General features: G+C 43.8%; 1 protein-coding gene across 4 annotated transcripts in view; it reads right to left on the minus strand.

The window, feature by feature from the left end:
* Positions 1-15,082, minus strand: part of DIS3L2 (DIS3 like 3'-5' exoribonuclease 2) — a 184,292-nt gene that overhangs the window by 95,177 nt on the left and 74,033 nt on the right. For all 4 annotated transcript variants that reach the window (XM_027890613.1, XM_027890615.1, XM_027890616.1 and 1 more), the window contains one exon: positions 10,234-10,407. In XM_027890613.1, the coding sequence (XP_027746414.1) occupies positions 10,234-10,407 (174 nt within the window). The remainder of the gene's footprint in view (positions 1-10,233; positions 10,408-15,082) is intronic.

A 15,082-nucleotide genomic window follows, 5' to 3' on the forward strand; every position in this document is an offset into this window, starting at 1 on the left:
ATTTGCAGGAGGCAGAAGCAAGTATGACCCAGCTATTCAGGAATCAGGGAAAGCAAAGGATGGAGGAACTTCATCCCAGGCACTGCAAGCACAAGTCAGCTGGGCAGCAAACCCATGCCCATGCTCCTGTGTGCCACAGATCACCACTCCTGGTCCTGGCTGCAGCCACCACCAACTCAAGTCACTTGGGCTGAAGCCCCAACTTTGCCATTTCCCTGAACTTGGACTGCTGAGGGATGAAGCTGTGGGTAGAATTTAGGCTGCCAAGTCTCACAAGAAAGACAGAGCTGGGTGCCTTTGCAAGAAAACCAGAGCACAAAAGAAATAGGCTGAGAAGTGACCCACCAAGAGTCTTTAAACAAGAAACCCAAAGATAGGAGCTGACATGGAAGAAAAGGGAATTAAATGGAATAGAATAGAACTATTTCAGTTGGAAGGGACCAACAATAATCACTGTTGGTCCAACTGCCTGACCAGTTCGGGGCTGACCAAGTTCAAGCACGTTGTTAAAGACATTGTCCAGGCATCTTTTAAACACTGACAAGCTTGGGGCATTGACCACCTCTCTAGGAGACCTGCTACAGTGTTCAACCACCCTCTCTGTAAGGAAACACTTCCTCACATCCAGTCTAAACTTCCCTTGGTGCAGCTTTGAACCTTTGCTACACATCCTGTAACCAGGAAGAAGAGATCAGCACCTCCCTCTCCCCTTCTCTGTCTCAGGAAGCTGACAGAATTAAGATTCACCTTATTCACCTCCCCACTCAGACTCCCTCCAATGGCTAACTTTCAGACTGAAGCAGTCTCCTGAGATGTTTGCTGATCCTTACAAAGACCAGCACATCCAAAACAACAAGAAAAGAGAACAAAGAACACACCAGAAGCCACAGCACGCACTAGCCTGGAAAAGGTGACTGAAATCTGCTGTCTAGAATTCCAGCAGTCAAACACCGCACAGCTGTAGATTCAAGATCAGTGGCTAACCAAATGCTGACATCCTGCCCTGCCTCAGGCTCGGTGCTCATGGCCCACAGTCCCTCCCGTCATCCAATGGATCCTGAAGGACCAAGCTGAATCTTTTGCAGAAGCATCAGCCTTTTTCAAAGCCCAGACTGCTGCAGCTGGAGGTGAGACAGCAACAACCATCTTTTTGTTTATTAAAGTTTCAGCAGTGCAAGCCTTCTTTAAACTTGACTATGTCAGTGGTAAGACATTTACAGTACGAGTGACTGCATGTCTAGACATTTGCAGTGCATTTACATTCTTCTAGGGACTCCTTAGATTGTCCTGTCCTCTCCACTTCGTGAGTACATACAATAGTCTGGTGGGAGTGAAAGCTCAGCCTCCTGGTTTACTCTTATTAACTCCAGCTCAAAGCTGGCATTTTAAAATTAAGCATCAAAGGCACTTTCAAAATCTTTAAGCTCTTCAGGTCATTTCTAAGACCCTGCTGAGCTCCATCTTGAAAAAGTTAAAGAGAGACCATTTCTCAGAGCTGGAAATAGTTGTTTTAATTTGGGAACAGGCATCCTAGAGCTGTCGACTCACTCCAGTGAATGCTCCTAACATTTTTTCACACAACAATCCAATTGTTACGGCAACGACAAAAATCAATCTTGTTCTTCAATCACAAGAAAACCCAGCTCAACCACGGTGTCTGTGCAGGTTTGTTATAAAGTGCCAATAAGCATGGGACCAATTCTGCCAATATTCATCACTCACATGGGATGAAGAACTCTTTCTCCAAGAGAAATTTCAGAGACCAATCAGTGCCTGAACATTTTAGAGACTTCAACATTCCACTCCTAAAGACATCTATTACATGTAGTGTCTACCACATTTGTCACACTTGATGCTGGCAGATTTTAGTTAAAGCCCGAGAGTGGCTGCTTCCAAGACAGCCTCTTAAAAGGAATATATTTTAAAAATATGCCTGCAACAGAAGTACCCTGACAAATCTCTGATGGCACTCTGAATGCCCTGTAACACACTAACAAAGATACTTGACATATCACAAAACTCTCTTGGCACGGTGCATAAATTTCAAAATGAACCAAAATTACAAAATAATTGGAAGTAAAAACTATCCCCTCCAAACACTGTGTATTACAAGCCCCACAAAAATCCAGTACAGCATAAAATGCATTGAAAGCCCATCTAGCCAGTACTGTTCTTTTTAATTTCTCTGTGTTTATGTTTTAGCTAATGTCCTATTCTGGTTCAGAAAATAGACCTTGGTCCAAGAAAGCAGCTGACAATGACTCCTGATGTATTACACATCTACAACGATAAACTTCAACATTTTCACCAAGGCCTGCGCACTGGGTTGCCGAACCAGAATTAATTATTCCTTCTACTTACCCTTCCAATATTTCCTCCATATTTATGACCTCCAAGTAAGGAGGAAGACGGGAAAAAAGGAGCACAGCAGTCTTGTAACACACCTATATGGCTCAAACAGCCAAATATATATATATAAATGAGATCAGAGTCTCTGGGAGACCAAGTACCAGCAGTATTTCCCACAAGTCATGCTGTAATTGTGCCACAAATATAATGAATTCTCTGCACCTCCACTACCCCACGCAAGAAGGCAGAGTGTAATTGAAAATGCGTCTGCATTATAAAAACTACCTTAATCATAGATGCACAGAGCTAGAAATGGAAGAGACATTAGGTCATCCAACCCCCAGAGGTCAGAGCCGGGCTACTCATGACAATACATTTGCAGGGACTTTCTCCAGTATGGTATTAAGCATCCTTAGTGATGGTGTTTCCAGTACTTTCTTTAGCAGTCTACACTACATTCTATTTTAGGTCGGACAAGAAAGGTTTCCTCTTTGCTTTACCTTACTTGTCCTCGTAACATCCCTTTCTATCCTCCCACCACTGTAAATGATTCCCATTTTTTCATTTTGGTCCACATATTTTTAACTATCAACCACTATATCTTTCACAAACTCCTAGTTTCAGTTTTGGCAAATACACATCGAACAGTTAATCCTTCCTTGTAAATCAATCCCTTATCTCCCAGAATATTTTTGTTAGTCTCTTCCAAACTGTCCCCTTTCTAATCCATGCTGTGATATCTCCAGGACAACTGTGCCTCATACACCTGCATGTGTGCCACCTATACAATGATTTATGGGTTGGTGCTTTTTGGGTTTTTTTTTAACACAGTAAGGATCTGAGAATAGCCTGATAACAATGATCCAATCACCCAAAAACCTGAGGACAGATGGACAGCTCAAAGCATGCTTCATAGCACTCCACCTGAGCGGAGCCAGGAGGAAAACACCACTCCTTGTAACGACCAGCTCTGTTGGTTAGAACATGGTGCTACTCATGCCAAGGTTGTGGATTCAATCCCTGTACGAGCCAGTCACTTAAGGAGTTGGACTCAACACTTTCTTCTGCTCATCAAAACCCCATCTTGTGATCCAGTGGAATCTAGTGAGAAACAGACACATTCTCAAATTTATTAAAGATTTTATCCTCATCTCCCTCTGTTTTTCTCTCCATTCTCTCGTCATCAGGCAGGAACATGACAGTGTGTATAACAACCTAGGCGCAAAATCATTACTGTTTTTTCCACAACTAAGCAGATTTTTAACAAAGCAAGCTTAGGTGTGATGGCCTACAAGATCAGAAAGCAATAATCCTGTCCAACTACACACCACCGATTCTGCTTGAAGCTGCACTTCCAATGGTCACATGCAGCTTCCTGTAAGGAAAAACACGGGTGTAGTTGCTCATGTGTCTGTGTACACCAGCCACTGCTAACAACATCTGAGAGCACAGACCACGTATCATTCTGTACAAACCAGTGCCACCACAACTGCTGTAGCTACAGTGTAGTAGAAAATGTTGGGAAAACAGAGATGAGGGCCCAAGAAACCAACCAGAAGCAAGGAGCTGAATCACCATCATTTTGACAGCAGCACCATATTTACTCCAAGTTTTACTTACTCAGCTAATGGGAGAGAACGGAGAGCTCTCCTCATCAGTTCAAGAAAAGTAGACTTCCCCAGATTGCCTGGACAGCAGAAGTACCCAGAGCAGGTACAGTCATCATCACTACGTTCTGGAATCAATCCTGTTATAGCGAGACTGGATCTGATATACTTTGACATCACTGAGTAATCCCTTGTATGCCATGTATCTCTCCATGGAGAACATTTAATTAGTCACAGAACAGCTCAGTGAGAGGGCAGAGATTATAATAGGGCCCTGTTTGTGTCTCCACTCCACACCAAGATAACATTCAGTTCTGTAGCAATATTGCTTATACGTTTGCTAAACAAGTAATTTCTCAGTTTCCATCAGAAACCAGAGCATTTTTACATATCCTATTATAGCTGAGTAAGTCTTGCTCTACTTAACTCTAGCTTTTTGTAGTGGAAAATCTCCAGGAAACAAGCTGTTTAATGATGTTTTATCTGACTTGCACTCATTTCTAACCAAAGTTGTCCACCTGCCTTGAAAAGACATCTGTTTCAGAGACTGACTGCTTTCCTCCAACACCCCTTGCACAGCCCAAGGCTGACATTTTTACCATCGCCTCTAATTTTATCAGCCAATAATCTCCTCGGGCACCTACAGCAAAGGCCATGCTGACAAACCCTTACTGCACTCACTGCTAATCCTTGTTACCAGCTGCAACACTCCATGAGATTTCGGAAACGGAGCGGGCAGAACTGCAGTGCAGGTACCGACAGTGCTACAGAGCTCCCCTCGCCAGCAGGCACAGGGACACAGCAGAGCATCTCTGCTCTTCTTCCCTTATCAACCAGAGGAAGGATGCCACATTTCTGAACGGGCAGCCAAAATTACAATTTGGCCTTCAATTACCTGGATCAGTTGCAGTTGAGGTCACATGCTGAAATACCGAGATGCAAATTTTAACCGAGAGCTTCATTGCGTTTGAGTGCTTTGTCTGCCAAGAGCAAAGTTCATTAACTCTGCCCTGCAAGGGAAGCAGGTCAGCATTAATTGTCTCCTGCCAATGCAGTGGATCCTTGCTGTCCCCAGCCTACTGCCCTCCAGGCCTTTTAGCCTTGTGGGAGGAACGGACAATCGCACTGCCATTCAGAGGGACCTCGGCAGAGAAATGGGCTGATGGGAATCTCATGAAGCTCAAAGGGAAAAAGAGAGTCCTGCACATGGAGAGGAATAACCCTGTGCACCAGTCCCAGCTGGGGAACAACCAGCTGGAAAGCAGCTTGGCAGAAAGGGGCCTGGGGTACTGATGGACGAGCTAAACATGAGCCAACAAGTCACTGTAGGATAGTTGGGCAACAGCCTCCTGGGCTGCATGAGGAAGTGCTGCCAGAAGGCTGAAGGATGTGTTCCTTCAATCCCTCCCCTCTACTTGGCACTGATGAGACCACAGCTGGAGTGCAGTGTCCAGTTCTGGGCTTCCCAGTACCAGGAAGACACCAGCACACTGGTGCAACTTTGCTGAAGGGCCTCAACAATGATTAAGGAATCAGAGCACCCAATGAGAGGCTGAGAGAGCTGGGCCTGTTCAGCTTTGAGAAGAGAAGGCTCAGGCAGGGAGATCTTTTCAGTGTGAAAATACATCTGATGGTAGGCAGTAAAGGAGACAGAGCCAGACAATTTCCAGTAGTATTCAGCAATAGGACAAGAGGCTATGGGCACAAAATACAGGAGATTCCACTTAAAGGTGAAAAACACATACATTTTTCTGAACCCTAGAACGTGTTCCTCAGAGGGTTGTGGAATCTTCATTTTTTGAGATAGCCAAACCCCAGACACAGCCCCAAGCAGCCTGCTCTAGGCTGACCCCGGTTTGAGCAAAGGGTTGGAGCAGATGACCTCCAGAGTGGTCTCCCAACCTGAACCATTTGGTGATTCTCAGGAGCTCAGCCCTGCTCAGTTGAAATCAGCCAGTTTCTGCTCCTCAGAACACATCCATCTTGTAGATATTTCAGAGTTCCCTGCCACAGCACCCTTTCTCTGCTCAGTATTTTTAGCTCATTGTTTTGTATTTTGCCAGCTGAGAAACTGCAGTTTGTAATTTTACCTTCAGCTTCATATTTCTTCTTAAAAGTGAATACAATGTCCTGTTTATAATAATAAAATCACTAGTTGGCAGGATGACATCAAATGGAAAAAGAGAAAGCAACTGGAAAATTTGGAGCAAGCAATTTTGAGTGCCAAGTTTCACATTTGTAATAGTCCAGCAGAGGTCAACAGGCTCACTTATTATTAGGCAAATGGTAAAGAAATAGATATCCTGTAGTTCTTCCATGTTAAACTATATAAACCATCTCTACTTGAACAGGTTTTAACACTTTCCAAAAGAGTGATGTTATACATTTTTCCACAGTAACACCAACAATGGGAGACAAGCAAAAGGCAGAACTGCTTTGCAAAGAACAGCCTTTTTTCTCTCTCCAATATTTAGGTTTTTGTTTCCCACTATGATTGGACTTTCCTGGCTTTAGTTTCTTGTCCCAGTTAAGCAGTAAAGGAAACAAAAAGATATGAATGAAATTAGAAACATTTGGAATGAGTCTTAGAAATAGCTTTTGGGTTTCTTAGATTCCTGGCTACACCTCTTCAAACGGCCGCCTCCTCCTCCAGCCCCAGCTCCTTCCTGCAACCATCTCTGAAATTTGTATTTCCTTCTTTGCCCTGACCTCTCTTCTCTTCAGGGGCTATATTTTGTCCCACACCATTGAAACACTGTGCAAAGCAAAGCAAATAAGGAAATGAAAATTACATGTTGTAACACTGGAAAAGAACGGAAAATGGTTGAAACTTTGCACCCATCAACATTTGTCTCTATGACAGTAATCCTCCAATGTTTCCCTAAGAGCAGAAACCAAACACTTCTCAAACTTCTAATGAAACAAATGTCAATTCCAGTCAACCTGAATAATAAAATGAGAACTCTGGCCCTATCTGTATTATCACATTTAAAGTCTCTGGAAGGGAAGTTTCCTCAATCACATCATCCTGACACTTCATGAACCTTCAGGCTCTCTGTAAAATGCAACTGCAGAATGCAGTGCCAACACCTAATACTTGCTTACTGCTTTTCATTACAAGTTTCGGGTGCTCTTTAGAAACAAGTAAGCTGGAAGTGCCCATGAAATACTCATCTAATTTTACAAATTATCCCTTCCAGGTAAAAAACAGACGTCCATGGCAAAACTGTGCAAAAGTGGTAGAGCAGAGTGTTAAATCAGCTAAAACATTTCAAAACCATCTACGAGGTTTGGATCTTTTCTGCCTTAAGCAATGTTGAAATATTATGTAAACCTTTTTTTGTGAGCTATTACTGGAGAAACGAGGGAAAAAAAGATCTCCTGGAAGCAATTCTGCACAGGCTGGGTAGGTGAGATCACAGTTGTTAAACAAACAGAATATGCATGGCAAGAAGAGGCTTCCTGTAAAACTGAAAGACTTGCAGGAAGATCAAGGAACATATTTACAAGATGGCATGGACAAAATATCTTTCCCTCTTGCCCAGCCTTAGCAGTTGGTGTCTCACTTTCCTCTAAAACCGCGCTCCCAAACACCTCCAGCACAGAACGTCTGCTCCGTGTTCCACACACCGACTCCCAGACCTAACCACACTGTGGACACCGGTCAGCAGGACACAGGAAGAAAGGGCCTTTTGAGGAGGAAAGGGCCTTTTGAGGAGGAAAGGGCCTTTTGAGGAGGAAAGGGCCTTTTCCCAAAACGAAGGGAAACCAGGAAAAGTTATCTCAGGAAAAGGAAACACACAAAAATACAATGCTATTTTTTGGGTCTCAGTTTCAAATCCCACAACCTTAATGCACGACACCAGAAAATCCACAGCTCTTTGTTACAGAACTGGAGAGAATTTGCTGAAGATGGAAGTATTTTTAAGCCAAACTCTTAATATGTGTTTACTCCAGTCAGGTGAGCAATGTGTAAATTGAATTAGGATGAGCTATTTAGAAGTGTTAACATGGCTGTTTCAGGAAAAAAGATGAGTCTTTATTTCACTGTAATTTATTTGGTATCATACTCTCAGACTACTGTACAGTAATTCGGGGAGCCTGAGAGACCAGCATGCACAGAGTACAGAAGAGATGGGCACTCAGAGAGGCAGGTGCCATCACACATGGTGTGAGCTCCCCTGGAAAACAAGGCACAACTCCCATGTGCACCCAGACCAGATGCCCAGGGTCAGGTGCCTTCCTCTGGATGCCAGTCTAGACCTGTGTGTACTGGCTCTTTGTAGGACACTGCAGACCACAGAGCACTTGTTGCTGCTAATATGAAAGCTAATATCTGATACCAAGTTAAGGCCAAGAGACCTTGGGTCTTGTCAAGAACAGTCTCTCAAGCTCTGATGGGTGAGACCAGAAGAGATGGCATCCAAGTCTCCAGCTGCCTGACTTCACTCAGCTACAATTCACACCGCATTTATTAATAAAACTCTTCTTATTTCTGGGTAGGTAAACCTCTTTCTGTGAGGAAACAACAAGGAAGACTCACTCGTACTTTACTTTCCATAACTAGAAATCTCATGTTATCTCTATATGTGTTTAGACCACAAACTAGTTAGTCAGCAGTGTGGCAGTTGACATTAAAAGGATTAGGAAATTCAGCTCAAATAATTGTCTTAAAAACTTTCACTGTTAAATGTTTATATTTGAGAGGATCAAAAGGAAATCTACTTTGTAGTGTGCACTGTGGTCAGGAAGGGGCAGAGAGGGATTTAAATGGCTTAACTGCAAAACTGTTATCACCTTGATAAGTCCCAGTGTAATAATTCAGCAATAAAAGCAAGAAATGCACTTGGAATTCGTTTCCAAAACTGACTGTCTGACTGGAGAAAAGTCAAGTTTTTTATTTGCTTAAAAGAACTTGGTCAGAAGAAACAGAGAATGCTACTGAACTGTAGTCAAGAATATAAAAATAAGCACTTTCCAGTGACTTCTGAACAGCAGCATTCAGTATCTTCTTTTTTTTTTTTTTTTTTTTGAAAGCCTACTTGAAGCCTACAGTCTGGAACTGGTATCTGACTGTTAGCACAAGTCAATCAGGAGTGTGATTCTCCACCGAATTACTGCATTGTATGGCAGTGGAAATCCAGAAAGCTGAAGTGATAAGGAGGTTGCAGGCTCCAGAGCAGGATTAGCTCCAAAGTAACACCTGGAGTGCAGGTGCAGATACAAATGGCTGCAGTTCATCACCTGATCCGCTCAGATTGCTAAAGTCAATGTAATAATGCCAATAACACAGATAAACTAAGAGAGGGGGGAGCTTGCTGCATATATGCAGGTGCTCGCACCACTGCAGTGTCCTGTGGAATCAGGGTTATGGGGCTGCTTCACCTCACCAATACACAAGAAAGCAATGAATCATTCCAACTGAGACAGGATGCTCCAGCATAAGCAAGGGTAGAAGTAGAACACACCGTATATTCTTAATATTGCATTTATTGTTTTGTTTTCCCACACCTTCCTTTATTTCAAAGTGAGGTTCTAAACAAATTATTTTTCTTTGGTCTTATAAATGTTTTCTAGGAAGGATGTGTCTGAAATCTGACACTTTGAAGTGTAGCAAACCCACTAGTTTTGGGTAATTCAGCACTATCAGGGAGTTGACCACCCAACAGACTGGAGGAAGCTGGTGGGATCATCACCGAGTTGCAGGGATGGATAATGCGAGGTAGATGGACAGCACAGAGCTGCTGAGCTGCAGGGAAAGACTGCATTTGCCAGCTGCTAACCTGACCAAGAGCCATCACAAACTCCACATGACACCAGCTCTTCAAAACTGGGAAATACGTTGAGACTAGACAGGAAAACACAGAGGACAGTCTCTACCTGTGCTTAAGTTTCAAAGTAACAATGTCCAAGATCATTTGATCTGCCAGGCATTCAGAAAATCTCTGCTATAAAACTACCACTAAAATACGTAATACATTCCAGACAAAAACATAAAGCTTTCAGAGTAGGTGCCAAACACCGAATTTTCAGTTTTCAATAGTTCTTTTGAGAAAAGGCCTCTTTACCTCAGGAAACTCTTCTCCAAGCAACTGATCTTCTGGGTTTATAGGTACTTCCAAAAGTAGTTTCTTTCCATGCTTTCTAGCACAGATAAGGTATAATATGGTACATGTAACAAAGTCAGTGCCTCTACAAATGTGATGAAAGCAAAACAAAACAGTGCAAGCCTGCACCAAGCCAAGGCGGAGTGTCAGACCACGCCTTTTGTTGTTACCTTAAATCTCTTCTTTTGGCCAGCTCTTCTGGTGAGATAACCCAGGGCAGGTTCCGGGGAAGACATTCCAGGGCTTCAGGAGAAAAGTCAGAAAAATCCACACCATACTCCGTCAGGATCCCTTCTGTTTCCGGCTCAATCTCCCCAGCCTGTCCAAGACTTTTGCTCAACTGCCTGCAGAAAGGAAGAGATGCTTTTTAAACTATATAATTACCACTGTCACGTTGTTACTGTCCCCACAGAGAGGCTGCTGAGCCCTCAGATACACTCTTTCACCCATTCACTTCTCCCTGAGTTTTGGCAGAGGACTTAACAGGAATTCAGACCACAGCGTGACTTATGCCTGCTGGAGATGCAAAACACTCACCAGACAATACCCTGGGCTGTCTCATGCATCTCATTTGAAAGAGATGTTTTATATTATTAGTTTATTGCAGAGGTGAGAAAATTTTCCAATTTTAGAGAAAAATACATCCAGCAGGGATAAGAAAAGCATAACCTTCCACACAGGCAGCTCCAGCTTTACACAAGGTCGGTTCCATTGAGAGTCTCTTTATTCTTCTCACCACTGAAAAAGGTGACTCATCCCACTACGCAAAATAAAGAACAGATTCACACCAGATCCCAGAGAGTTCTGCAAAAGGCACTCCCAGGGAGCTCAGTACCCTGCTCTCAATCCCAAAGGATACGCATCTGTGCCGGAGCAAACCAACGCCCTGTGGAGACAGTGGTGTGAAGAACCCTTCCTGCCTTCCTTACAGGAGTCATACACACAGACGTGCCCACAGATCATCTTTCCAACAATCTTCCCAGCTCCTTCCAGGACCTAAGCAGTCAAAGTTGTTTGTCCCTCCCCTCCTGGATCACCAGAAGCCTCTGAACCAGGACCTAACTGGAGAGGAGCCAAGGACCTAGAAGCAAGTCACAGATAGGGGAAATTGTCCCCCCGTGCTAACAGTCCTTGATTAAGTATTCTGCATATGTGTGGATGAGGCTGCTGCTCTGTTATGCTTAGAGAAAGTTTCCATCTGCTCCAATGCAAACCCCAGGACGGATTTGTCCAACAGCTCTGGCGTCAAAGAAGCCCTCAGCTCTGAACACTGTGCAAAACAGGTCTCCAAAGGAGAGAGACATTTGTTCCCTTCCCAGCTGGTTACAAATATCCCATGAGAACCTACATCCCATGGTGGCTCCCCTTGTCCCCTTTCTCACCTCTAGATTGCTCTACAGTACAGAGATAAATTATTTTTTATTTTTTAATATACTACCATTAGGGTGGATGGCACACTACAGTCAATAGAGATAATGTTCCTGACCCCAAGAAAATTACAACTGAAATTAAAGCAGATCCATCAAAATATGACACAAAAGAGAGGGGGTAATAACAAAGCACAAAAACAGCCACTCTAATAAGTGTTTTTCCACTGCATAAAATACACAATCATTATATCGATCCTTCTGCTTTGATTCCAATGAGTAAGAACAGACACTAATTACTTTCCTAAATTGGGGCCAAAACAGTGCACTTGTTATTTGGACGAGCAAGATGGTCTCAAGGCTTCAAATGTGCCATAAACCCACACAACAAACCCTAAACTCGCAGCGTAAGCAAGACCATCTTCTTTATGGGAGCAAAGCTCTCTCTTCTCAACGGGAAGGGCTGGGTAATAAACCTGTCACATTGTGTAATATGCTGGAAAGGATTGCGCGCTTCGTGGTGTGGTAAATTGTAGAGTTCCCATCGTCTAGCTTTAAAATAAAAATGAAAACAAGGATAAAAGATATTTCCCTCCATTGTTTCAATTTTATGTACAAACTGTATGGCAGAAATACGTGCGCATTTGGCACTGTGGCTGAGTTCTCTGTTCCTGCAGCTGGGTCCCAGGCTAATCCTTATTTTAATGTAAATAAATGAGGCATCAGTTTTATCTCACTCTCTCTCAGCAGTAACAATAAACCAGAGAAATCATCACTTCATTTCCAGCGTCTAATGTGGAGCTGGGACTGAGCAAGGACAAGCCTGTGGGTCTGCAGGCCCACCAGCACCACCAAGGATGGACTGAAAAAAATACAACTGGAAAAGGGAGGACGCATTGCCCTACCCAGAAGAAATGTGAAGAGCTTGAGTCTTAGGTGCCCCTTCTTTTGGCAGGGCAGAGTTGGAAGTGCATCGGCAGGGCGGCTGGATTTCTGCAGGACAAGTCATGGAAAGCACCTCTGAATGCCAGAGTGCTTTCCAGCTCAGTCTTGAAACCCATGTTCCTCTTGATCCGTTTACTGAAATTAGATTACGAACCACAAGGGGTTTACCCAGAGGTCTGATATAGGACTAATATTTTTTTAATAGTAATTAACATTTGATTTACAGTGTTCCAGGGAACATTTCCCAAGTACCTTGAAATAAAAAGTGTATAACTGACTTTAATTGGGGCCATGTTACAGTCATGCAGGAATGATGACTTGCATCAGAGCAAAATCTGACAGGACAGCATGTGATCAAAGGTAATGCATATAGGATCACCGATGGCCCTGGAGTAACAGCCAGGCTGCAAAATCACTCATGGGGCTCCGCGGCCACCAAGGGCAGCAAGAACAGTTCAAGAGGCTTATAAACAACAACAGGCACAGGGCCCAGCAGCAGTCAGACGTTCACTCCCAGGGAGTCACTGTGTCTGTGACACCCCGGGCTTGCGTGTATCTCTTTTTGTTTTTTCTAAATGTCAAAAGTTAAAAAAGTCATAATGGCTACAGACGTAAACATTTCTTTTCTGTGACGTTGATGGGGGAGCATTACCTTGAATTCCTTGAATACCCTTGGACTAATGTCAGACATGGTGGGAGCGTGCACTGACTGGAACATGACATGGCTGGGGCAGCACAGGGTACTCCTTCAAATCGGCCATCGAATCTGGTCATTTGTCCTCACACCAAACACATTTTTTAATTTAAAAAAAAAAAAAAAAACCAAAACAGAATAAAATGCCAGAGATGAAAAGAACTCAAACCACTTGGATGGCTTTGGAAAGAGTGTCAAGTGAAATAACATCCTGCAGCATTTCATTTTATTGCAAAAGCTGGGACAAATCTTGTCGCCTTGACAGACCAATATCTAAGGCCCTGAGCTAGAATGGCCACAAGCCTCATGTGACACAGAGGGAGTCAGTGATTCCATGCTTTACTATTATGGGATTTTTTTAATAGTCTCATCCATCATCATACATTGGGACAAAACAATTCCACCTTAACCATATCCAAAAGTGCACAGATGTCTGGACTAATACTCAGAACAACCCTGGACTCCAATACTGAAAAAATGTCCCCAGAAAATAACAGTACATCACAGCACTTGTGATATTTATCTGGAAAAGGAGGAGGTTTTGGAGATAATTTGCTTTAGCTGCTACCTGAAGCAGCTCCAGTTCAATGGCACTTTACTGCTGAGGTAAAATCACTCCACATGCAGCGGAGAGCACAGCAGCCCACATTCAGGGCACTGCCAGCAGGACATGGAACCATTAGTTCCTCCCTGCTCCTTTCCAGCACAGGCGGGGTGACAGGGTGGCCTTCAGAGGGGACAGTGTCATGCTGGTGACCACCAGGTGGCAATCACGACACAGAAACGCACCCCCTCCCCAAAGGGACCTCCAGGGACTGACAGGTTGGCCCTGTGCAGGTGGCCACCCTGGGTGGCCAGTGCCACCACCAAATTCTTGGCCAGGGCATCCCACTGCTCCAGCCACACATGGTCACTATGAAGATCAGACTGTGCCATTAACTGTGCTTGGAAACCTGGTGTTGAACTTCCCAAGGCAAAAGGAAAGCTGAGGAAGGCGAATGACTGGCCTGGGAAAGTTCAGCTGCAGGATGGAGAGTACCTAGCAACACCCAAGGCATCCAGGGGACATGACCGCCAACTAAGGAGGGAGTTTCCCTTGTCCCACTTCCAGCAGACAGTGCAGGGTGATGACCTACAGGCTCTTTGTCCAACACCTTCAAAACCATGGTGATGATGCTGCCAAAGAGGTATTATGAATTTTGTGGGCAGAACTACAGCGTGCACCAAAACGTTCAGAAAACCAAGCACAAAATGAGCTACAGATCAGCTGCTCTTCCCCCCTTCAGGCCATGACAAGCAACACAGCTCATAAACAAGGCAACACAGCTTAAAAACAAGCTTATAAATGAGCCAAAAAGCAAACAGAAACTTTTGGGACCTTCAAGAGGTTTCCTTGTCTTTCCATGTTTAAACAAGCATTATTTATGGCTAAAAACAATAAAGGGGTCAGCAAGGTTTTACGCTCCCATCTCCACTTACTGAAGTGCAACCGACTCCCAGAGGAAACAGCTATGGTATGAAGACAATCATGGACATTTTCTTTCCTGACAACACCCTTCACATCTTGGAAACGACCAAACCAGACAGATGAGAATATCCAATGTTGTCAGAAGCGCAGAGTAAAGACACACACATTAGCCTATAAAAAAGATATTAACCCATCCTCCTAATTTCCCCTGTTCCTGCTGAAAAGGGGGGTTGCTCATGACAAGAAGCCAAGCAGTACAATCACCCTCCAGTCTTTTCTCAGTTGGAGTCAAAGAAGACAAAGAAAATCTCTGCCAGTAAGAAACTTAGTCACAGTGGAGTTCACAGCACAGCCAGCCCATAGTTAAGTGGGGCTCAAAGGGAGGCCACTGCAGTTCATGCACTGCAGTTTAACGAGGAAACACTGAGTGACTTCATGGCTCATGTGGCTCTTGAGGAGTACATGTGAAACTTGCTATTACTGGGCAGACAAAGCAGCTACAGCTGATAAAAAACAAACTCTGGGAAACAGGGACTTCAGTTTAG

This window comes from Empidonax traillii, unplaced genomic scaffold, assembly GCF_003031625.1.
Source record: "Empidonax traillii isolate 1590-97213 ecotype Southwest subspecies unplaced genomic scaffold, ASM303162v1 scaffold292:size1342341, whole genome shotgun sequence".
Lineage (NCBI taxonomy): Eukaryota > Metazoa > Chordata > Aves > Passeriformes > Tyrannidae > Empidonax > Empidonax traillii.